General features: G+C 30.5%; 1 protein-coding gene and 1 pseudogene across 1 annotated transcript; both read right to left on the reverse strand.

The window, feature by feature from the left end:
- LOC107876557 overlaps positions 1-13,482 on the reverse strand; it is a 54,108-nt pseudogene extending 40,626 nt beyond the window's left edge.
- Positions 13,483-15,578: 2,096 nt separating this feature from the next.
- On the reverse strand, positions 15,579-23,159 carry LOC124885233 (26S proteasome regulatory subunit 8-like). Its single transcript, XM_047394030.1, has 5 exons — positions 22,730-23,159; positions 19,143-19,319; positions 16,781-16,872; positions 15,995-16,150; positions 15,579-15,701 (listed from the first exon to the last, which is right to left on the reverse strand). Exons 1-5 carry the CDS (start codon positions 23,157-23,159, stop codon positions 15,579-15,581), a joined length of 978 nt encoding a protein of 325 aa, XP_047249986.1.
- Between the last annotated feature and the right edge of the window lie 2,579 nt (positions 23,160-25,738).

Genomic DNA, 25,738 nt, shown 5'->3' on the forward strand with positions numbered 1-25,738 from the left:
TGGATATGTGAGTCTGGGATTGGAGTTGGGAGTACTTGATTCTGCTAATTCAAGGATGAAGTTTTAGGTCAAGGGAAATTTGAATTTCATGGCTTTCGCTTGAGTTAATTGAGTTTAGTTCTGTATTACTTTATAAATTTTAATCATTTTAGTTTCTTTGAAGGAAAATATGATTGATACTCATCTAACTTGATTCGGTTGCATGTTTAGATTGGTGGATGCTTAATTTTCTAACCTTCAACTTCTTCACTATTTATGTCAACATAATAGAATTCAACGTGTGTGTATATATATATCTTCTTTGTTTTCATTTAAGTCATTCTTTAGTGTCAAAATTTTCACTCGCACAAGAATTATTTTCATCAAAACTTAATCTTTGTGATCATTATTGTATTTTTTTTAAGTTTATAGGTCGTAGATGAATTTACAGGAGGTAGATGAATGTCAGAAATTTTTTTAGGTAAAGCTTAGGTTTAATTGTATTTCTTTTATGTCTCTGTTTTGAGATTTTTTTTGTGTATAAAGGTAAGTTTAGTTGTATTATTTTGATACATCTATTGTCGTATTATTTTGTTATAGTTTACAGTGGTAGATGAGTGTCGGATGTCTTTGAGAAATTTTTTGTATAAATGTTAGATTAATTATATTATTTTGATGTCTCTATCATCATATTATTTTGTTGCAGTTTACAAGTGGTAGATGAATGCCGATCGAATTTGAGAAATTTTTTTGATAAATGTTAGGTTTAATTAAATAAATTCTTCAAGAGATGTTGAATTTAATTATTGTATTCATCTTTATTATTTAAACATATACCTTATTTAGTGTAACGTTTGAGTTCAATAAAGTGAGGTACACGCGCGAGACGCCTACACCTAAACTAGTTGATATAATTGTGTGTTATTCTCAAATCAAATCAAAACAATTTATATGATATACCATTTTTTAAATTAATATAGAAATGTATTGAAAAGTGCAATAAAACAGAAAGAAATAAAAGGTTTCATACTTTTAGAAACTAGTCGGCTTACGCAGTGTTACGCACGACCCAATGTTGATCCTTAAAAATTCTACGTTACGTATAATTCTATCATTTAATTAAAACCTTCATTTGTTTGGTTGATAAATTCTAAGTTAGACATATATTATTATATTTAGATTGATAAAATTTGTATAATAATAGTTTTAGTTGTTCAAACTTTTGTGGTATTGATAGTCAATTATATATTTACAATAATTTAATTTTTGTTATAAATATATTTATATTATAGTGAATGTCTATCAAGAATATAGATAAGATATATCAAGATCTAGTTGATATCTATCAGGATTTAAAGTATCTGTATTTTAGTCAGAAACTAGGAATATTTTCCCCTATAAATAGAGGGGTTTTGTTCATTGTATTCTCAATCATATAATCTCCCATCCTCAAGAGAAGAAATAAGAATTACTCTCTCTTTTCTCTCTACTCTTGTTCTTTATTCTTTCTTTCTTTATAACATGTTATCAGCACAAGACTCTGCCAAACAAGGTGAGATTATAAATCTGAAGGATTTCAAGGTTAGTAATTTTTATGATATCTTTCTTTTTCTACTATTAATATAATTATTATTGGATTTGAGGAAAAATAATTGATTTGGAACCATTTATATTTTAAATTTATTCCTCAAAAATAATATTATCAAAATGGATGATAATATGTTGGGTTCAAGTTCCATCGATTCATGCCTAAGACGCCTTTATATGGATAACATGTTGAGTTTGGATATCAATACACCATATTGATGATATTATGATGGCTAAGGCAAAATAATGGGTGTTTAATGAAAAGTCATGAAATTCAACCCATTGAATATGCTCCACTCCATGAAGTGAATGTGGTAGCAATATATGATAAGTCTGAAATATGACAACTTACTTCATTCTTGAGGTGTATTTGGTAGCAGTGCATAATATGTTCGAAAGAAGACAAGTGATTAAATGCACGAATATACGCGTGGAGGGACAATATGATAATGATCATCAAAAGTGATGATATTTTCACACGCTTATACGATTATAAGATATACTAGAGAAGAATTCTCTACTTCATATGTATGCTTAGATTTGCTTCTGAAGTAGCAAAATCTTGAAAGAGGTTATAAGCTATCATAATTTGATAGGCTTAAGGCACAATTATATTCAATTCCTGGGAAATGATAAACTTATTAATGCAAACGTGCACTTGATTGTGATTGTATCACAACTCACCTCCGAAAGAGGTTGAATAATTTTGAAATCTACTTCTGAAGTATTAAATCTGAAATTTATTCATATAATAGTAAATCTGAAATTTACTAAAGCAAAAACACATATCATGGTAAACTTGAAGTTTACTAGATTAAAAGTTCATAAGTTGACATGAACGATTGTGATATCCCGAAGATGTGCATACTGAGTATTGAACATATATTGAAGAATTAGAAAATTCTTCATGAACTTCAATGTTGCTCGTTCTTATGATAAGTTGGTTGGACCAACTAATTTTGGAATTGGATCCCTCAAAATTTGAAAAGAATAAAAGGTGAATAAGGGCCTATTCACCTATCATGTGATATGTTGAAAAGATGCATCAATAAGATAATCACATGTACATTCATGGTCAACCTACGTTTGACATTCATAAAGTTACCTATTCAATATAAATTGAGCATAATTTTTAGATTGTGTAATCAAGATAATTCATCTTGATGATGATGGTTTAGCATTGAATGCCTTCCATAAATAACTGAACCATTACTAATGAGAACAAAGTTTCATGTATTGGTATGAAATATGATATGTTGCATACAATAGCACTTGTATGCATTAGACCAATATATTATGATTATTTCTTCCCTCTCAATTAGTTTAAGGTCAATAACCAACTATTCCATCAAATAATTTTGATGCACGGTATACGATTAATAAATATACCATGATGCACAAAGATGGATTCCTCAAAGAAGATGGAGGATGTATGTTAGTTTTCCTAACATAAGAGGGAGATTATAAGAAACTATGAAATATATTAGGAATTATCATCAGATCCTCATTCAAAAGATAATTCAAGTCAAATATCGAAAGCATCTCATTTTTAACTGCAAGTGCTCCTATTTTGTGTCCTTAAAGAATAAAGTCTATGCATGCGTGAAGCATGATAGACCAATCGGTTCTAAATAAAATAATCCTTGAAAAGGATAAAGAGCAAATAATCATGATAAGAAGACAATATGCTCTTGAAGAACCTACGACACAACACTTCATGAAACCTTATGAGAGATTTAGGTACCTGAAAATAATGTAGTGATGAGATCTCAAAATGTTATGTCGCATTGTGAACCGATACAAAATGATTTATCATTAACGATATCTTTGATACGATATTGGCACAATATTGTAAAAGATTACGGAGATCTAAATTCTACGTTTATTTAAGCATGCTGACGTAGAAATATTTATCAAGTGAAATGAAAGGATGCATCTTGGTAAGTGTAAAACTTATTTGATTTGCAGTCCAAACACTTGAAGATGTCACATATGACATGTTGAATATTGACACTTGGACAAAATTCATATGAAACTTTCTAAGGATTCAAAATGTTTGAAGCATATAAAAGTTTCTGAGAAACTTATTTAGAATCCTTATATTGTATAAGCTTATAGCTTGAAAATCATTAAAACTCTTGAAGAGTTTTCAAAAGCAATCAGATTATTAGCTGAAATGTGAAACATACCGAATTGGATTGGTCCTGAAGTATCATATCTTAGTCCAATTGGTGTACTAATATATCTTGCAAATACTACAAGGCCTGATATAGCATTTTCAGTTAATTTGTTAGCAAGATATAGTTCTGCTCCTATTAGGAGACATCGAAATGAGATCAAACATATGATTTTATTCTAAAGGTTGCAGTCTCGATCTTACTGGTCATGCTGATGTTGGGTACTCATCTAACCCGCATAAATCTCGGTCTCAAATATTTAATGTGTTCACATATGGGGATACTGCAATATCTTGGAGATATACAAAGCAGTCTATCGTAGCCACTTCATCCAATCATGCTGAGATAATAGCTATTCATGAAGCAAGCCGAGAAAATGTATGGTTGAGGTCCTTGATACATCTCGTTCGAGAAAAATATAGTGTGAAATATGACAACCTACCCACAATTTTATACGGAGATAATGCATCATGCATAGCACATCTGAATGGAGGATTCATAAAATGAGATAGAACGAAGTACACTTCATCAAAACTTTTATACATACATGAGCTACAAAAAAATGGTGATATCAACGTGCAACAGATTCATTCAAGTGAAAATGTGGCTGATTTATTCACCAAGTCTTTTCCAATTATAATTTTTAAGAAGATGGTACACAAGATCGGGATGCAAAAGTTCAAGGATGTTCTCATTAGGGGAAGCAAATACACGTTGTACTCTTTTTTTCTTTCAAGGTTTCGTCCCACCGGGTTTTCCTTGTAAGGTTTTTAATGAGGCAACCTATATGTGTATTGTTAGAGATGTGTACTCTTTTTCCTTTATTAGATTTTTTTCCCACTGGGTTTTTTCTAGTAAGGTTTTAACGAGTCACATTATCTATCTAGACATTCAAAGGGGAGTGTTATAAATGTATTTATATTATAGTAAATGTCTGTCAAGAATATAGATAAGATCTATCAAGATCTAATAAGATCTATCAAGATCTAGTTGATATCTATCAGAATTTGAAGTATCTGTATTTTAGTCATAAACTAGGAATATTTTTCTCTATAAATAGAGGGGTTTTGTTCATTGTATTCTCAATTATATAATCTCTCATTCTCAAGAGAAGAAATAACAATTACTCTCTCTTCTCTCTCTACTCTTGTTCTTTATTCTTTCTTGCTTTATAACAATTTTTTAATTATTGTGATTTATAATATTTTTTCTTCTATTATACTAATTAGAAGTGACATAGTAAAATCATTATAACAAATACTTGTGAAATTTTTGTAAGTGGTCTCATATAAGATGTCAAGTTAATTTAAAACAACAAAAAATAATTTATTATTTTATGTCTATTTTATTTTTTATTAAATATTATTATTTTTTAATACTTAAATGAATTATAATAATTAATTATGAGTGATATAGTAAAATCATTGTTGAAACAATCGAAGCAATAACGTCAAAAATGTCTATTTTACAATTTTTATTAAATTTTTTAATACGTAAATGACTTATAATAATTAATTAGAGTAATATAGTAAAATCACGATTGAAGCAGCTGAAGCAGGCATGTCGACTATGAGTACCTTGCTTCACCTGCTTATTGTGACTTATTATATAGGACGATTTGTAGTAACATTTTATGTTTATAAATAACTGTGTAAGTGTGTTTGTAATTTAGTTGGGGTAATGGGGAAGGGACGTGTGTTAGGATTTTTTCCTAATTTTCTTACCAAGTTTAAGTTTTAATTTTCTTAGAAGGAAAATAAAAGTAATACCATAATTACTTTTATTTTTCCTAAAAGGAAAATATAAAACTTTTTCATATTTGGTAAACCTCTTTCTTGGATAAAATGTTTTAGACATCTATATGTAGAAGACTTCTACTTTTTATATCATAACATAGTAGCATCCACAATGTAGTCGTTTAAGAGTTTTTTTTAGAGGGCGATTTTCTCCCAATCGGTTTTATGTTTTTTATTATCAATTTTTCATATGTAGGTTGTTTGACTGAATCATATTAATAATATGTCTTTTTATTATATTTTATTTGTCATCTGAATTATCATTGTCCTGATTTGCAAACTTTAAGATTCCGCATGACACCCTCTCTATTTCAAACCCAACAAGTAGTATCAGAGCCTATGGTTCAAAGATCTAGTGATTTGGTGAAATGAGGTTGAAGACAATTTCAAGGCGGTTCTAATCAATTTGATAATAATGAAGTTTTTTGTCCAACTACATATGGAGAAGAAGTTTTAAACATATTTTAACATTCCTGTTGCTGCATCTTTAAAAATAAAAATAAAATATTTATTTTTAACCCTCTTTTAACCATAATATTTTAAATCTTATTTTTAACCATAACTAGCAGCAGTGATGAAGATTATGTAAAGAACGAAGATCATGCATGCGAATAAGGTGGATCAAATTATGTCAAGAAAATTAAACCAAAAAGCGGAGATTTGTTAGGATTTTGCCCTGATTTTCTTACCAAGTTTAAGTTTTAATTTTCTTACAAGGAAAATAAAAGAAATACCATAATTACTTCTACTTTTCCTAAAAGAAAAGTATAAAACTTTTCCATATTTGACAAACCTCTTTCTTGGAGGAAATGTTTTGGACATCTATAAATAGAAGACCTCTCTTTTTCAAATCATAACATAGTAGCATCCATAATGTAGTCGTTTAAGAGTTTTTTAGGGGAATATTTTCTCCCAATAGATTTTATGTTTTTCATTATTAGTTTTTCATATGTAGGTCGTTTGACTGAATCATATTAATAATATATCTTTTATCATATTTTTATTTGTCATCTGAATTATCACTGTCCTGGTTTGCAAACTTAAAACTTCCGCATGACATCCTCTCGATTTCAAACCCAACAACGTGTAGGTATATATAATTTTTTAAACTATATTTTTGTATTTTTTTGATTTTAAAAAAAATAAAAATTAAAGTAAATTACTATCGAATCATTAATTAATTAAACAATGGGACAGTTTAGATAGTACTTTTTAAAAATAAAAAAAATTCACTTGAATTTCAAATGTATCTTCTTCGGAAGTCTTACCTTTCATTAGCATAATATTGAGAAATGTTATTGCTATTACTGCATTTCAAATTCTGAAAGTTTCATATTTTAATATTTTTCATAGGTTTGATTTGTTAAAATATGACAGCAACTAAAAGTAGAATATTTCATTTTAACATTTAAATGTAGGTAACTTCCCTATTCGCAATAGAAGACATTAAAATACACAGGTATTTTAACAAATTTAAATTTATACATTAAAATTTAAATTTAAAAACAACAAATAATTTTTACTTAAATTTAAAAAGTCTTGTATTTATATATTAAATTTATCTTTCAATTCACATTTAAATTTATATACATGAATTCTAAAATAAAGAAACTGTATTACATAATTAGAATCCAAAATAAGAATTTATAACCCGTTCAAATTAGAATCCAAAATCCAGATTAATAATTTTATGTAAAAACATTTGCATTTGTTTTTAAAATTGGACATATTTTTTTGATTATGTAATTATTAAACTTTCTGCTAAATTTGAAATCTATATAAAAATTGGATTTTTTATTGCTAATAATCATTTGATAACTATTAAAACATTTTCTTAATAAATATAAATATTTAACTATTTCATAATTTAAATTGAACAAAATAACTAATAAGTAATTAATACCTAACTTTAACTAAACTGGCCTATAAACTAACACATGTCAACTTTCTATGCTGACACTTGGCAAGTCTATAGGCAAGACTTTCTTACTATTTAGTATATATATATATATATATATAAAAGGTTTAAATTATTATTTTAAAAATTTTGAAACGTGTCATTCATATCTTGAACGGAAAAAAAATGTTACCAAATAAAAAGAAACAAACGAAGTACGTAGTAGGTTATATGGATTGTTTTCTCTTTAAAAAAAAATGAGTATTTTAATGCAAAAAAGTAACTTTTTTTCAATAAAAAGGAAAATAAAAACTTCAAAATAGATCTAAACCATTCGAAGAGTATGAAAATATGTTTTGATTTTTTAATTAGTGGTAAAAAAATTGAGATCACTAAAAGATGAACATATGAAAAACTATTATCTTAATATCAAGTCAAAAGTTCCTTATCAATCTATATATAATAATAAAGGAGGAACATAGAGAAGGTAATGTGGCACCTATTTATGACTTTCATTTTTATTTATCTTATTTTTTTTTATTTTTTTCCTCTATTCTTTTCACGAATTAATTAATTTGTTTAATAATTAAAATGAATGTATCAATTACTATTATTCTTTAATATAAAACTTAATGATCTTTATTTTCATTACTCTTATAACTTTTGATGGTCATAACTCCTAAATTATATTAATACTCCTATTATAATATCACTTGATAGTCCATATTGTTGTCCTATAAATAGAGGCATTATGAGTCTTTTTTCCTTCATCATCAAAGTTAAGGCTATTTCTTCAATTATATATTGTTTAGAATTTTCATTGTTTGAACTCCCATATATTTTTTATTAAAAAGAAATAAAATTCATCTGCTACTTTTTAAAATCTCATATAATTGAGATTGTGACAACGCACCGGAGGAAAGAAAGGTTCAAAGAGAATTGAGTGATGACGCAATTTCAAGAAGATGTGGAAGTGGTGAAGAGTGTAAATTTGTTAAAGAAGAGACATTGGATATGGCCGATACGTTAGCATATTTGGCCGTTGTCATTCTTTATGGTGTTTGGCTTTTAGCTTGAATATTGTGGATGCCTTTATAATTTTTGGTGCCCTGTGACTTTTCATGCTGTGATATTCCTATTCACTTTCTATTGACGTCTGATTCATTTATTTTAAGCTGCTTAATTTGTTTATGACCACAATGACATCATATTATAAATACACATCTTACAATCTGAATGGGGGATTTATATCAAGCAATGTTTGAGAAATCTTTTCGTTGCATCATTTTAGTATTATAGAATTGCTTTTTAATTATTGAAGTGCTTCTAAGCCAAAATAACTTTTAAACACTTTCACAATGCAAGTATGATGAGTATATAAATATCAGCTTAAATATGTATTTATTCCCCAATTTCAACAATAGGTAAAACTAATATGGTGATGGAAATTTTGAAACTCATCACAATATACCTTAAGTAAAAATATAAAGAATTATCTATAACCTTAGATCTAAATTGATTCACTACAATAAAATTGATATATAGCTACAAAATTATTAGCTACAAGATGAAATTCGTCACTAATTATTGACTTTTCATAACGATAATTACATTTCGTATCTAAATACATGAAGTATATACTTAGTGACGAAACATAAAATTTTGTAGCAAAGTTTTGTCCTCTAAAGTTTTTCACCAAAAAATATTTTGGCGCCATTTATTACGTACCATTAGTGATGAATTTTAAGTTTTCGGTGACACCCTTTTTTGTTGCTAATAACGTATCCAATTTATGGCAAACTATTATTTGTCTTGAATTAGTTACAATTTTAGACACCAAAACATTTAGTCAAAAAAATAAGTTATTGCAATAGCGACAAATTAGAGTGTGTGGTTAAATATTGTAATTTTTAACAACAAAATTTGATATTTAATTGTGATCACAGTTTTTGTCACTAGTACTATAAACAATTAGTGACGATCATTTTACTTGTCTCTAATCAACCTATGATTAAGTGACAACATAATTTTATCACAAAATATGACATTATTTAATAGTGCTTATTTCAAATTTGTAGCTGAATAATTTAACTATTTGGTACAAAAAAAAATTTCGTAGCTAAATATAAATTAATCTTTGTCTATTCTTGTTTATGATTATAGAAAATGTATATCGATATAGCTATAGAAAACAAGACTCGATCTAATTGTGTGAAGGTGAAGTTTAAAGTGGACTTAATGAATGAATAAGTAAATGTGTTAATATTGTCTCATATGGGAAACATTCTAGGTAGGCCTTGAAGAAACGAAGACTTTCGGTATGAAAATTCAGAAGTTCCAGCGATCTAATTGAGTTTTAGCTTCAACCATGTCTTTCTAAACTTTCTTCCTCTAATAAAAACCAACCTTTGGAGAGCCATCTTTGTCTATTTGAAGGAAATTAAGATAGTTGTTCGAAATCTACATGTTTCAGGTTCTCAAACAAGCTATTTATAGGAAAACGCATGCCATTTACTATTGTTTAATAAATTGAATCGTTGGCATTAGAAATAGACCATTCCTAAAAAGTTCTTCTTGTCCTTTTCAATAGTTGCATTATAATAAAACGCTTGATTAACTAGCAAAAAATTGCCAAGTGGTAGAAGCTGACTATTCTTAATATCAAAGATTAAGCAAGACTGTTTACTGATCTATCTTTGTGGTCTCACAAATCGATCAATGTCATAGATTCATTAACTATTGAGAATGATTTAGTTACCAAAGATACCAATTTACTATTTTTATCGTTTCCTTTACAACACAAAGTAATGTCATAAGTTTATCTTGTTTGTATACCCTTGTATATTGACATTATTCCCACTACATGAATAACAAACTTTCAACTAAATAAATTGATTCTGCTGCTCATTAGAACTCATAAGTACTCTTTTACAGGTTGTGAAATGGAGCATCTGCTAAGGAAAAAACAGATCAAAGAACTGGATAATACAAAAAATGTTACGAATATAAACCTACTGAACTACCCGCACCCAAGAAGAGAAATATAATTATCTTAAGATGCTCATAAAGATATCAGCCTATCAAATCTCTGAACTCCAAAAGCCACTCATTAACTGGTATTTTCTTCATCTTGGTAGCGCTTAGATTCAATGTTTGTAACTTGAAGCCTAAACCTTGTATTGTTTCAACCAAATTGGAAGCCACCCCTGTAGCTTGAATCGTCGTTTTCTTTGTTAACTACATCAAATAATAAAAGAGAGGTTAACACTGAACCAAGGATATACCATGTTTCATTTCTTGGTTTTTCAATGCCTTATATTGAACTTAAATGTTTCTTATATTCATTTGTAACACTAAGTATAGAGGAAATTTTTCTCCGAGTTAGTTATATAGGTGTTATCACATAATTCACCACATACCGATTCTCTCCCTTTTTTAATTTATCAAACAGAAAGATAATTTCTCCTGATTTTGGACAACAATGGAATTCTCCCTTACAATTAGATCTCACCTCATTGGTTTTCTATGGGCTTATACTATATAACCAGATAAAAAGAATTCATAATTACTGTAAAAGAATTGTACATTGAAGCCTTATGGGACAATGTGACAGGCAGGAGTCCAAATAGGATATGCCCTCGTTACACTTGTAAAATAGACAATCGTCATGTGTTCTAGAAACACATTTGATAACATAAAACCAAGATGTGCCTGACCATCCAAATCTTGCTAGCTTCAAAATTATATGACAAAGATCCTAGACACACATATATCCTTTCTGGCTCTCTACTCCACAATGAGATCCTAATATCCATGCCACTAGGGATACTAATATAAACTGAAGGTAGTAAGCAGAAATAAGGTACTCAGATTTAAATTCTGATGGAAATATATGGTAACTTTACCTTTCACTTTTATACGCTTGATCTATGTTTTCAATGAAATTCTTACACTTTTTGGACTGTATGTAGTTTCTATGCTAGGGGAACAACAACTTCAAAGGATAACCTTCATAATGCCAGATTTTCTATAGAATATTTTGAAAACTAAAATGAGATAAGTACTTTATAACAACCTTTTTTCACAAATAATTTTATTCAGCAACTTTTGACAAAGAAATGAGAACTTTTTTTCCCTCTAGACGTATTATAAAAAGATATGGTTCATTTAGATAGACTACTACTATCATTTCTAGAGAAGCTCCAAACACAAAAAGACAGTACAAGATGGTCCACTATATTGCATAGTGAATCTAGGAAATCCGTATGGATCCTAAAGCATGCTTCTGACATTTATTACTTTGATGCGGTATCTCCAAGGTGCATTATGCACTGATAAAGAAGTCAACAAGTACCATTAAATTATACAAAAAAGAAATATTCAGTGTTCTCTGCAACTTTAACTATGTTATATCTCAAATGCACATACAACTAAAGTCTTTTGTCAACGCATGGACAAAATGGCATATACAATAGTACAAGAACAAGTTTTGAACTTAACATACTGAGTTTAGCTCTAAGGCATTAGTCACATAATGAATTGTAGCTTCATTCATTGTTCCTTCTGCCTGTGATAAGAAAGGTATCCCGTCAGTTTACCATTCACAGAAAAATCCATAAGTTTTACAAAGGATGCAGACAGCTAAAACTTTAAAAGCAAAATTAAACAAAACTAGAACATTGAACACTTCACATTCTTCTAGACAGTATCAGACAATATATTAACTAAACCTCACTCCCAAACTAACTGGAGTTGGTCTATACAAATCATGTATATGCATTCTTATCCGGACCCATTTAATGTCACTATGTAGAATGTCAATATGGCAGCTGTATTATTGTTTATTTTGTAATGTCTGACATGCTACTTATGTTTTTACCTGTAGAGTTGGTACAGAGGCGGGCCAAGAGTTCAAATCGGATATCCCTCTCACAGTTTATTCTCCGTGTATGAATCTTAAATATCTGTGCTACGCTACAGGTCAGGCAGGCTAAATTCAACTTTCCAATCCAATCGTCCAGGACGTAAATAAAATTGGATCAAGTGCATCAGGTCTGCAAAATAATAGGATGGAGCTATAACTTGAGCAACATGATAACAAGATGGTAGCAGCATTTTATATTACCAAACATGAATATATGGTTGACAAATAGCTCCAGATTTTAATCACCAAAACATGAAATAACATAAGCAACTGAACAAGAAAAAGTAGATGTGCATACTGATGGAAAAAATAACTGCAGCATATAGGCAAACTAACCTATTGGTTGCCATGAGAACTTAAATACTCCCTCGAGCATCAAAACCATCTAGCCGGTTCACAATTTCAAGCATGGTCCGTTGAACTTCATTGTCTTCCTCGACTCCATCATCAAATTGTGCACCTCAAATGAAATCTACTTCATCGAAAAACACAATGCAACCATTCTTGGAGTGTGCCATCTTTCATATCAAATGAATCAATGCTAAATTTGAACCTAAATGAGTCCAAAAATAAGTATGTATTATCCAACAGTGGGATTTTAGTTCAATAGTAAGGACGTGAGGTGGCATAGCTCATGAGTTTGAATCTTGTAACATATACAAAGTCCGATATTTAAGTGGGAACATGGTATGTCAACACTCTCAGTGGACCAATTGGAGTTGGGAATTAGAGTGCTTCTAACCTGGAATAGTTCACAAACCATTCTAGCCCCCTTTACAAGATATTTCTGAACAAGCTCACTACCAATAACGCGGTTGAAGCATGCATCTGTATGATTTGCAACTACTCTGGCAAGCAATGTTTTCCCAATACCAGGAGGACCATAGCAGAGAACATCCTTAGGGGGATCAATTCCAAGTTTTACAAATTGAGAAAGAAAAGGAGCACAACCAAATTTGTCAACCAACCAAGGGGGAAAAAGAAAATCTAAAACACAACAGAATAATAAGCACTCATCAGCACCTCTCGCATCTTCATAATTTGCTCTTTACATCCTCCTACATAATTATATGTAACATCAGGTTTTTTCTCGATAGTGAAGTGACCATAGCTGAGATCCATTCTTCTCTGCAACTGTAACCTAATAGTATTACCTCATCTGCCAGTAGCTGCATTAACTCATCCACTGAATCAACATAATCCCGGGTCACCTTGTATATGAAGGCAAATCAAGGTGGCTGGTGCAATGTAATTTCTCTATTCTGTCCCTCAAGTTGATAGAATTTTCGATGCCGCTGCAGTTCCTACAGACTGTACAATGCTATAAAACTTTCACAATATTATTGTTTAAGGTCTCCTTTCATTGTGAAAAGTGGGTTCTGAACATCAATTGGCCCCTTGACCATAGTCATATGTCTAATCTCGTTTACAGTAACCTATCACATTAATAGCTAGAAGCTACAAAAGTTTGTTAAGAATCCAATTTTGCTAATGATTTGTAGTTTAAACTCATCTCGAAACACGATTTTCGTGTATATTAGTGGGTCTTGGATTTGAGGAAAGACACTTGCTACTTTTTCATCATACATAGTAGTCTAGGTTTTTCGATTCCATTTCCAAACTTTTTGTACTCTTTATATAAGAGACGTCACAATTATGATACCTAGCTAAATGATAGGTCGGCCTGGCATAAATAAAGACTTTCAGCATAGAAATTCAGAAGTTCCACTAATCTAATTGATTTTTAGCTTTAGACATGACTCTCTGAGCTTTCTTTCTCCAATAAAAAATTAGTCAGTCTCGACTGGTCAAAATAAGGATCGTTTAGAAGAACGAAGGAGGAGAGAAGTAATGAGAGGAATAACCAGCATAACAGGGTCTTGTCTGTAAATCCTTATAAAGATAGTCTATCAAAGAATGTTTGTGTACCAAAAATTGCAATTTTTGATCCAATATGGACAAAGAGCAGCTATGAAATTAGATGTAGGACGAAAATAAACTAAAGAAAGAACTAAGTGCTTCATATGGACCAATCAAATGCGAACAGGAATATAGTTATGACATGGTTCAGAATCTTTGTGTTTTACAAATACTCAGTGGACTGACTATACAAGGACTGGGTTACCTGATTCTTTGTCTATCTCATGTCTTCCATGTTTAGAGGCCTCAAAGCAAAATTACTCTTTCTTCTTGGCTTCTTCTTTCTCATCTGAATGACCTAGTTTTAGGCTTTAATCCAATATCATCCGCCGAACAATCCTATTTTAGATTGAAAAGATAACAAAATTAATCCCATCTCAGATAATTCCTCAAGTTTTAATAGAAACAGTAAAATACAAAAAAAAAACCTTGGATTCAGTATTTGCCACCATTTTGAGGGAGTCCCTACAACCACTTTTTCCATACTGGAATACACTTAATCTATGGGACAAACTGCACTAGGAGCAGCATAGTAAGTGCATGAAACATAAAGTACGCAAAAGGAAAAGTAAGTTAATTAAAAATAAAAACTTGGCATCTACCTGTTAGATGATATGAGGAGCTTCCCATTTCGATATTTTCAATCCTTGTTATTCATTAAACGATATGATATAGCAAAGATAACAATTTCTTCTATGTAATTAATCAACACCATTGTGTCAGTGTGACAGATTGATCTTAGATCATTACATTCGAGGTCATTTGCTGCAAGCCCCTCGACAATGTGATTCTTGTTGTCTTGAAATTGGATCATCTTCATATCCTCTTCTAGTTATGTTTTCCAATTGATAAAAGTTTCTCTAGTTCTCCATATTTATACAAAGAAAGTAAGATACCATAGCGTGAAGCAAGAGACTGGACAGGCTTTATAATTAAGATGGTGCCAGGATATCCTCGCCTGGGAGTGCACTCCACTCTACTTGTGCTTTCCTATCCAATCGTCCAGTAATAAAGCTGGTGAAGTGTATCAGTTCTGGAAAAACAATACGATGGTGCTATAACTTGAGCAAGAGGATAACAAGCTGGTAGCAGCATTTTATGCTACCAAACATGAATATGGCTGACAAATAGCTCCAAATTTTAATCACCAAAACTTGAAATAACATAAGCAACTGAACAAAAAAAAAGTAGATGTGCATACTGATGGAAAAAAATAACTGCAACATATAGGTAGACTAACCTATTGGTTGCCATGAGAACTTAAATATTCCCTCAAGCATCAAAACCATTTAGTCGGTTCACAATTTCAAGCATGATCTATTGAACTTTATTGTCTCCCCCGACTCCATCATCAAATCATACATCTCCATTGCATCTAGTTCATCGGAAAACACAATGCAGGCGCTCTTGGAGCGTGTCATCTACACATCAAATGAATTAATGCTAAAATTGAACCTAAATGAGTTCAATAATAAGAGTGTATTGTTCGACAATGGGATTTTGGTTTAATAGTAAGGATGTGAGGTGGTGCAACTCACAAGTTTGACCCCTGTAACAGATACGAAGTTCGATATTTAAGTGGGAACATGGTAGAGGTGCAGGTCAATACTCTCAGTAGACTAGTTAAAGTTGGGAATTAGAGTGCTTCTAACCTAGAACAGTTCATGAACCATTCTAACCCCCTCACCAATATATTTCTAAACATGCTCACTACCAAGAACGCAAATGAAGGTCCGTCTGTACGATTTGCAACTGCTCGGGCAAGCAATGTTTTCCCAGTACCAGGAGGACCATAGCAGAGAACACCCTTAGGGGGATTAATTCCAAGTTTGATATATTTTTTAGGGTGAAGAATGGGAATCTCAATAGCCTGTTGTTAATTGAGCAAGAAAAGGAGTAAAACCTAATTGGCCAACCAACCAAAGGGGGAAAAGAAAATCTTAAACTCAGTAGAAGAATAAGCACTCATCATCACCTCTCGCATCTTCTCAATTTGCTCCTTACATATCCAATCACATCATTATATGTAACATCATTCACCCAAAAAATTAAAGCAAACCAAAGAGCACAAACACCAGGCTAAAAACAAACATGGTAAGATATCCTGTTAAATTAGTGTAGGTTCTCAAAAGAAAAGGAAAATGACTGATAGATCTCTAAATCAAGACACATCAAACTTCTTACTTATGCATTGTTGTTAACTAAAATATGCTACTCACTACTGGTTAAGCACAGACCTCTTAACTCTGAATTAGTTTACGGAGACTTACATGACAAATTGCTTCCAAACACACACAGAAATTAATACAGCCAATACCATACGTGAAAGACAATGTAACATACCTTAGCAATTTGCTTGACATTTATAACATATTTTTCATCTTCAGTATTGGGGTTAATTATCTCTGTACACCTAGCCACTTGCTCTAAAGATCTAGTTATAACTTTAAAGTATCTGATGAACAAAGCCTTTGACATTTTTATTTACAAAAAAACACACCTGAAGAGGTTGCTCCTCCTGCATTATCTGCTTATCAAAAACTAGATCCCATTGACTTAGTGCAGCTAACCGAGTATCAGATTTCTTAATACCTGTAGATGCGGTAAATTGGAATAAGGAAATGTGCAAAGGAAAAGAAGTAGGAAATACATCTACATATTTTATTAGAACCAAATCAATTTCCAGGATCAAGGGATAAGAAAACTTTCTTTTTCCATGGGTTATTGTTAGCCCCCAAAAACCAAAGAGCAAAACAACAGGCAACTGAACAGTAGTTTACAACTAGTGATGTCATAAGTTCAATCACATACCAAAAGCAAATACATACAAAAAGTTAATGGGAAAGCCCTATAACCAAAAAGTTGAAGTCAACTAGAACATAACTAGGTAAGAAGATGTTTTGTTGATTATTTTGATGGAGCAGAAAAATGATGAGGATCGGAAAGGCATTTTGGTTTTGGATTTTTTCCTATGTTAACTTGCATGTTAGTTAGACACTTCTGCTGACTTGCACCCTTAGCCTCTATCTCTCTGCTGAATTGCCCGACTAAATACACCTTATCAAAATCTATGTTAAGAGTTTGGATTGACACTTAGAGATTCTCCAATCAACTCTTGTTTTCCTCTGTACCCTCATCTACTTGACATTCAAACATTTGATTAGAATTATCTTCTTCCTACCCATAATTATTTTCTTCCACAAAATCAGATATATCACCATAATGGGGTTCATCCTATTATGCAGCTGCTTGGGCAGAACCATATCAGTGATATCTAAATTACTCTTGGTATTATTATCCATGTTCTAAAAATCTTCTTCCTTTATAGCCTCAGCATATCAATGTTTGTTCCATTTGTTTAACCACCAGATAAGCAAGTGTCACATGTATCTTAAGATATCTTTTCTTCAATCAAATATAAGTTGAATATTGAAGGTGTCATGCAAACTGGAATATTAGAAAGAAATAGGAAAGAGCAACATCATAAGTTACTACATAGAACAATAGAAAAGCTACACCAAAATTTGCTACATACCATTTATCATGATTAACTGACACATCTTTATATAGTAAACTCTGATTGTGCTTATCCTGGTTTCGTTGACTTTTTCTTCTATTATCAGTTATTTGTCTATCTATTTATTTTTGGTAAGTTCATTTACTACACTGCCTGTTTGTCTTTGAATGGCTTTCGCCTACATTATTCGCAAGAATCACCTAAATTTTGGAGGAACAAATTATAGCAAAATATGAACTAAAATAATTAGATGGAACTATCATAAAAGAGGACCAACATTGAAAAAATATATTGAACTATATGAACTAAAATAATTAGATGGAACTATCATAAAAGAGGACCAACATTGAAAAAATATATTGAACTAAAAAAGTTTTCTCTTTGATGAATGAAAAGCTAAGTGCAGGAGACAAAGTTTTTAGATGAAATAAATTGGTTGAACCAGTATGATGCTACAATTTTCCTTGGAGGGATCTGCTTATCAGTAAACATACAAATACTAGTTTTAGTGGTACTTCGTCTTTTGATAAAGTAAGTAATATCATTGATGGCACCAAGAAAATACAAAAACTAAAGTTTGCGTTGTACTTCATTTCTATCATATCAATGTCACAACTACAGCTAATATGAATATTTCCCACCAACTAACAGAAAATTAATGGATGAATGAAATAGATCCTCCAAGGACCATGATTAGATGCAACAAGCTCAAGATTCAACATAAAATGTGATAGGTCGAAAAGGACTAAAATGCAAACTCCATTCTTATAGGTATAATTCCAGAGAAAGATCAAAGACTTCGGTCTCATTGGTCATAATATAGTTCAAATATCATACTCTAAAATTAAGTTGGATATTCGTTTAGGAACCACTTTGAAGACTACTATGTTTAGTCAATCCAGGTGGTGAACAAAGCTTACTAACTTGTCACTTCTCTCTAGCTTCCTTTGTCCAATTTTTAAAATTAAACCAAGCATGTAGTCAGAATTCACTTTGGCATAATGGTGCTACTTATGGAGATGGGCTCAAAGGTTGGAACAATAAGAAAAAAATTTGGGGCAAGGAAAACAATCTAATCATTTACTTGCAGGAGGCTTGTAACAAACAAAAGACCAATATTTTATTTTCTTTTTTATCTTCATGGAAATTTAGCTCAATAGGCGTGTCTGCAAATAACTTATGAAATTCATCCCCCTAAAATCAACTAAACAAGATATAAATAATTTAGGAGAGTTACACATTAACATATATGTAACTAACCTTACTTAGTATGAGGTTACATCACAAGTCAATGTCATCGTTGTCATCTGTGCTATCAGCTTCATTATTAGTAGTATTATATTACCTTTATTCTCCTCATTGTCACTGATGTACTCAACCATAGTTTTATCCTCTTGGTCAGAATCTTCTCCATTATAATAATCTTCAACTTCATATTCTGTTTGAGCCTCCAATTCAATTACATTTGCATCTATGATAGTCGACTCAACATCATTTCTATTTAGTTGACTCGACGTATCAACTGTATCATTAACAATTGATTTACTTTTAAGTGACGTATCTTGATACACTTTAACATTTGTAACAGGCAACTCATCAATTTCTACCTATGAGTTTTCCTTCTCTGGCACATCATATATGTGTCTACCTTGAAATTTGAGCACAATTTGCCAATATTCCCCCAGTTTTGGGTCATCAATATAAAATACTTGCTTTCCTTGAGTAGCTAGTACAAAGGGATCTTGTTCATACCAAAATCTTTTAACATAGACGCTCATAAAATTTTTATCTTCTTGCATCCCTATTTTCTTGCGAAGATCAAACCACTTGCATTTGAATAGGAAAACTTGATTTTCCTCAACATACTCTAACTCAAGGATGTCAGTTATGATACCATAAAAATCAATCTCCACTTTTTCATGAAGGCCTCTAAAAACTATACCACAATTTTGACTTTTATGTAAATTATCGCGTTGTTGAATATGGTACCTAACACCATTTACAATACAACCAGTACGTTTTGTTCCATGCATATCAGGACCCATAGCCAAAGAATATACTTTCATGATAGACCTTGACTTCTCCCTATTAAATAACTGCATAATCTATGAGGAAAAATTATTGCTTTTAATTAGTAAAGAACGACAAGATAAAATTTAAGCACACAACATGATTATTATCTTAAAGTCACTTACTTTTCTTCTGAACCATAAATAAAATTGTTCTCTGTGTTTCTCTTCTATATCCACAACACCTTGCTTCAATAGTTTTTCTTTATGTTTTCTGCATGTAACAAAGTAAGTTATTTAGAAATGGTTTAAATAAAAATATCAATATATGTAAATATATATGAAAGAGCTACTTAGTCAAGAAAAGGTTCTGCTTCTTCGCAATTATTCAACACATACCACTGAGCCATGTCAAAATCTTTCTTTGGTATGGCATCATAATCTCCATATTTATATGGTCTAACATTTTTTGAAAATATATCTAAAATAAGCTTATCATTATTGCTAGATCCATCATCATTTCTATATTTATGATTAAATCTAGTGTCAATGTCATCAAGATACATAGAACAAACTGTCAAACATTCATCAATAATATAGTCTTCTACAATAGAACCTTCAGGTCGTGCCTTATTTCAGACATAACACTTAAGCTTGAACAAGAACCTCTCAATTTTGTACATCCAACGATATTGTACTAGTCCCCCATACATTGCCTCTCGTGGTAAATGCACAGATAAATGTACCATAACATCAAAAAAGCGTGAGGACAGATCATCTCAAGATTACATAATATAACAACTATATCCCTTTCTAGTTGTTCCAAGTCATCTCATCTCAATGTCTTACAACATACTCGTTGAAAAAAATCACTTAACTCAATCAATGCTAAAGAAATCTTTATTTTTAAATCCACGAATAGCAATGGGCATCACTCGATGTAACAAAACATGATAGTCATGACTTTTGATTTTGGTCATCTTACCATCGTCCCTAGTTATACACTCTGAGATATTTGAAGCATAGTCATCAGGAAATTTAATAGACTTTAACAATGCCCAAAACTTCTTTTTCCACAATGCCCAAAACTTCTTTTTCTCTTCTTTTGACATATTATAACAAGAACCAAGCATTGTATAATTAGAACTATCATGGTGCAACCATAGTTCTTTTCTTATGTTCATATCCTTTAGATCTTGTCTTTCTTTATATGTATCTTTAGTTTTTCCCTCAATAATCAATAATATCCCTAAAATAGCCTTACAAATATTTTTTCTATGTGCATGACATCTAAATTATGTCGCAACTTCAAGTTCTTCCAGTAGGGCAGCTCAAATAGAATACTTCTCCTCACCCAATTCAACTCTTCAGGAAGACGTTTCTTTCTTTTATTCTTTAAGTGTTTTCCTGGGTTATAAGTACAGAGTAAATTCAATTGTTGCAAGGCATCATCACCTGAGAGCTCTTTTGGCTTCATTTTTTTCTATCTTCCCATCAAATTTCTTACTTCTTCTCTAAGAGTGACTGGATTCAAGATACCAACGATGACCCGTGTAAGAAATTTTACCTCTTACCCTATGTGAAGATGCATCCTTATTGCAAGTAGGACATGCCACGTATACCTTAGTACTCCATTAAGATAAATTGCCTAATTCATTAAAAAAATTATATGTTCAACAATAGTTTATAACCTGAACATTAACATAACATATACAGAAAAACAAGATTCTTTACAACAATGAATGAAAATTTAATCTCCTCATTCATTGTCAACCAACTAAAAGAACACCTCTTTTTCATGTAAAAATACAATTTTAATAATTGCATAACTTTTCTCTCTCTCCATGTTCTTTATTTCTTATAAGAAGTGTTGTCCTCTAAAATTGAAAAATAAAAAAGAATTTCAGGGAGTAGTTTGAAAGATACTAGTGATCCAAGTGATAAAAAGGGTTATATAACAATACACTTAAACTTGGAAGGAAATGCTATCAAAACTTAAAAAAAATGAAGAAAGCAGTCATGAAGAGAACTTGATGAATGACTCACTACAAGAGTAAGATCCATAATGTTTCAAGAAAACACCCCGCACTTTAATTCCCCATCTTTTTTACTCAATGACAAAAAAGTTATGAAGAGAATTAGTCGAATACATAAAAATATTTACAAAGTTTGACTCCTTCAAATCATCTTACAATACCACACAACTAGTCTAATACATAAATAGTATAGATTATTAGACAACTAGAAAAGTAGAGAATTTAAAAACATACCATAAGCTGGAAAGTTACTTATGGTCCATAAAATAGCAGCATGCATTTTGAAGGATTCCTCAGTTGATGTATTGAATATTTCTACACCATTACTCCATAACTCTTTCAATTCATCAACCAAAGGATGCAAATAAATATCAATATCCTTTCCTGGTACTTGAGGACCAAGAATAAGTAATGACATCATCATAAATGAGTCCTTAAAATATTTTCATGGAGGAAGATTATAAGGAACAAGAATGACAGGCCACATACTATATGATGTGCTCATGTTACCATATGGATTAAAACCATCAGTTGCAAAACCGAGTCTAATATTACGACGTTCTTGCGCAAACCACTGATGATTCTTGTCAAACTCTTTCCATGCTTCAGAATTAGCGGGATGCCTAATACATTCGCCTCATCTAGATGTTTCTCTTTATGCCACCTCATGCCCACACTCATTTTACTAGACATAAATAACATTTGAAGTCTTGTCTTTAATGGAAAATACAACAGAACTTTATGAGGAATCCTTTTATCCCTTCCATTGTCAATTTTCCACTTCGAAGTACCACAATGTGGACACTCTTGTCTATATTTATGTTCACCCTAGTACAACAAATAATTATTTTTGCAAGCATGGATCAAAATGTATCCTAATCCTAAACCCTGCAGCATGTTTTTAGCATCATAATATGACTTAGAAAGTGTCTTGTCAGTAGGCAATGCCTCTTTTAACAACTCCAGCAACATATCAAATAATTTATTACTCCATTGAATGTATACTTGCAAGTGTAGAAACTTCACAAGAAATGAAAGCTTCAAAAATTTCTTACATCCCGGGTACAATTCACGTTCAACTTCTTTCAACAATTTGTCAAACGTTGTAGCTTCTTTCTCACTCATATTGCTACACACGTTATTACCAGTCTCCTCCGAATAATTGGCAAACGATCCTTCAGCAACCTCTTCTAACATAGAACGAATCCCATCATCCTTATCATGGACTTTGTTTTCATCTTTACTGTAAATTGCTTTATTGTTATCTCTCTTTTGTGATTGTTCCCCATGGTGTCTCCAGTGCACGTAACTTTTCATAATCCTTTGAGCAATAAGTGGTCATGCACTATTTCTTGTGTTTGAAAAAAACAAATTTAAGCAGTTTGTACATGGACATCGAACCTTGATATTTTGAATAAAGTGAGATCAAACAAGACGCATAAAAGATTGGACACACTCAGTATATCTTTTAATGAACTTTGGTTCATGCATCCAGCTTTTATCCATGATCACCTGCACAAGTAAATAAATATCATACGAGTTTAAGCCTTTACGGTAGCTCTTTGTTTTATAATTCTCTATTAAAAGTTTAGAAATAGTACTTACCCTGCCCCATTATTTCACATATTGAATTTCTCTCGCCCTATCCTTCCCAGTTTAAGCCCCGACCCGCAAAATTTAAGTCTTGTCAGCCCCCCGTCTTTCCCTATTTTCATCTTCACTTATGACAAATCAATTCATGAACTTGGTATTTTGATATCAAGAATAGAAAAAACATCTTTTACCTCCAGTTTCAACAAATAGAAAGTCAAAATTCAGCTATATACACCCACTCATAGAAATCTTTTACCCCAAAACAAAAAAGTTACAATCTTGAACAAGAAGTTCATATTAAAATGTAGATTAATCATAGAAAATTGAGGTAATTAAACTAAATAAACTCACCTGAATATAATATGATAAACCCCAAACTAAAAAGCTACAATATTGATCAAGATTAGAATAAAAAAAAGATAGGAAATTAAGGTAATTAAACTAAATCAACTTACCTAAATGTAAAATCATAAACCCTAAACAAAAAAAGTACCAATCTTTAGGAAATTTAGGATTAAAAAACAGGATTTAGAGGTACCTGAATATGGAATTCTTGAATCTTGATGGGTTTCTTAGAGGTATCTGAATGGAATTCTTGAATCTTGATGGGTTTCTTAGAGGTATCTGAATAATTTGCTTGGCCTTTGGTAACGTTTGTCTAAAGCCGAAATAAGACTAGTTTTTTAACTGCTAAAAGTTGTTGTAATATAACTAGCAGGTAAATTAGTAATCAAAGTATTACATAATTATGTTTTATTAGTAGTAACTCAGGTTAGAATGATTTTTTTAGATAATTAGGTGTATCTTACGTGCCTCGCACGTGTATCTCGCTCAAGGAATTCAGTAAACAAAATTATTTCGATATTATAAAAGAAAACATGCTTGAATTAAGAAATAAATTAGTTTATTTATGTAATATGAAAAACACTTAAATATAAAACTAATATATTCATACAAATCATATAAAAGACATAGAGAGTATCACGTTAATTAACAATAAATGTATATGAAAAATAAATTCATGTGTATAGATTATATTATTAAGTAAGCATTAAAAAATTAGTGTAAATTATTAGCCTTATATACAATAACTTTGAAATTTTAATTTATTGGGTTTAGTATTAAACCAAATTAACTTGTATTAAAATATACTTTAGTTAATTTAAGCAAATTTTGATAGTCGTTTCTATAGAATCACTATTTAAGTATATTTATTTTGTAAAATAGCAATTTTTAGACTAAATTTGTAGTTATTTTGGTTATTGAAAATTTCTCTCTCTCTCTCTCTCTCTCTCTCTCTCTCTCTCTATATATATATATATATATATATATATATATATATATATATATATATATATATATAATTTTATCACTTTCAATCCATTGCCAATTAAGACTCCCTTATGCGGCGATTTTGTGAAAGCCCAATCAAAAAATAAAAGAGAATTACCTAAATTATGATTATTACTTATGGTAAATTCGTACTAATTTTATAAGAAAAATAAATAATTAAATACTATTTTTATATATGAAAATAGTTAAAAAAAAAAAATAATTTCATCATGAGCTATTTGTGATAATGATTAGTGAAAAAATAATTTCTAACATTATTTTTAAAAAAAATGTTAAAAATAATTAAGGTCTTTCACACTTTTAATATATTAGTGATAGTGATTAGTGATTAAATAAAAATTTGTGTATTTGAATTAATTATAATTTTATGATAATTTATTTTTGAATATATTGTAATATCTATATCTATATCTATAATCTATATCTATAATCTATAATATATTAAAAGTGTGAAGATCCTTAGAAATATGATTTGAACTTTTTGCCCTTCATTAAAACTCTTTACAATAGACAAAATCATCTTTTCACTTATTTTCTCCAATTATTATTTAATTATATTTATAATATTAAGTTACGAATTTTAAATCTAAGAAATTAAGGAGTCCTAAAATATATGACAAGAAAGTAATATATGGTAAGATTCCTAACATATATAAAAAGCATTCAATTTTATTGGACAATCACGTGTATAATCACATATAACTTTCCAATTATGGAAATTCCATGCACAGCCAGAGGTCCATTGAGAATGGAATTAATGTTTTCCATAAGTTTAACTATAGAATTAGATTTTTACCTAAGGTAAGTTATTCAAATTATTATTTTAATCAAAATAAAAAGATTTATAGTTAATTCTATATAAAGGGTAGTGGAAAGATTCCATAACACAATTTTTTGATTCATGAAAAAGTATTTTTTTTTTGTTTCCCAAGGTATTCCCACAGCCAGCA

The sequence above is a fragment of the Capsicum annuum genome, chromosome 7 (genome assembly GCF_002878395.1).
Source record: "Capsicum annuum cultivar UCD-10X-F1 chromosome 7, UCD10Xv1.1, whole genome shotgun sequence".
Taxonomy (NCBI): Eukaryota; Viridiplantae; Streptophyta; class Magnoliopsida; order Solanales; family Solanaceae; genus Capsicum; species Capsicum annuum.

Bases quoted from the DNA above. Each gene is read 5' to 3' on its own strand.
- LOC124885233 (XM_047394030.1), bottom strand. From the start codon at position 23,159: ATGAAAAGTTACGTGCACTGGAGACACCATGGGGAACAATCACAAAAG. The intron at 16,151-16,780 runs GTGTGTTTTTTT...AATTAACAACAG, and splicing joins AGGAGGAGCAACCTCTTCAG to GCTATTGAGATTCCCATTCT. The intron at 15,702-15,994 runs GTAGTGAGCATG...TTTGATGTGTAG, and splicing joins GACCTTCATTTGCGTTCTTG to ATGACACGCTCCAAGAGCGC.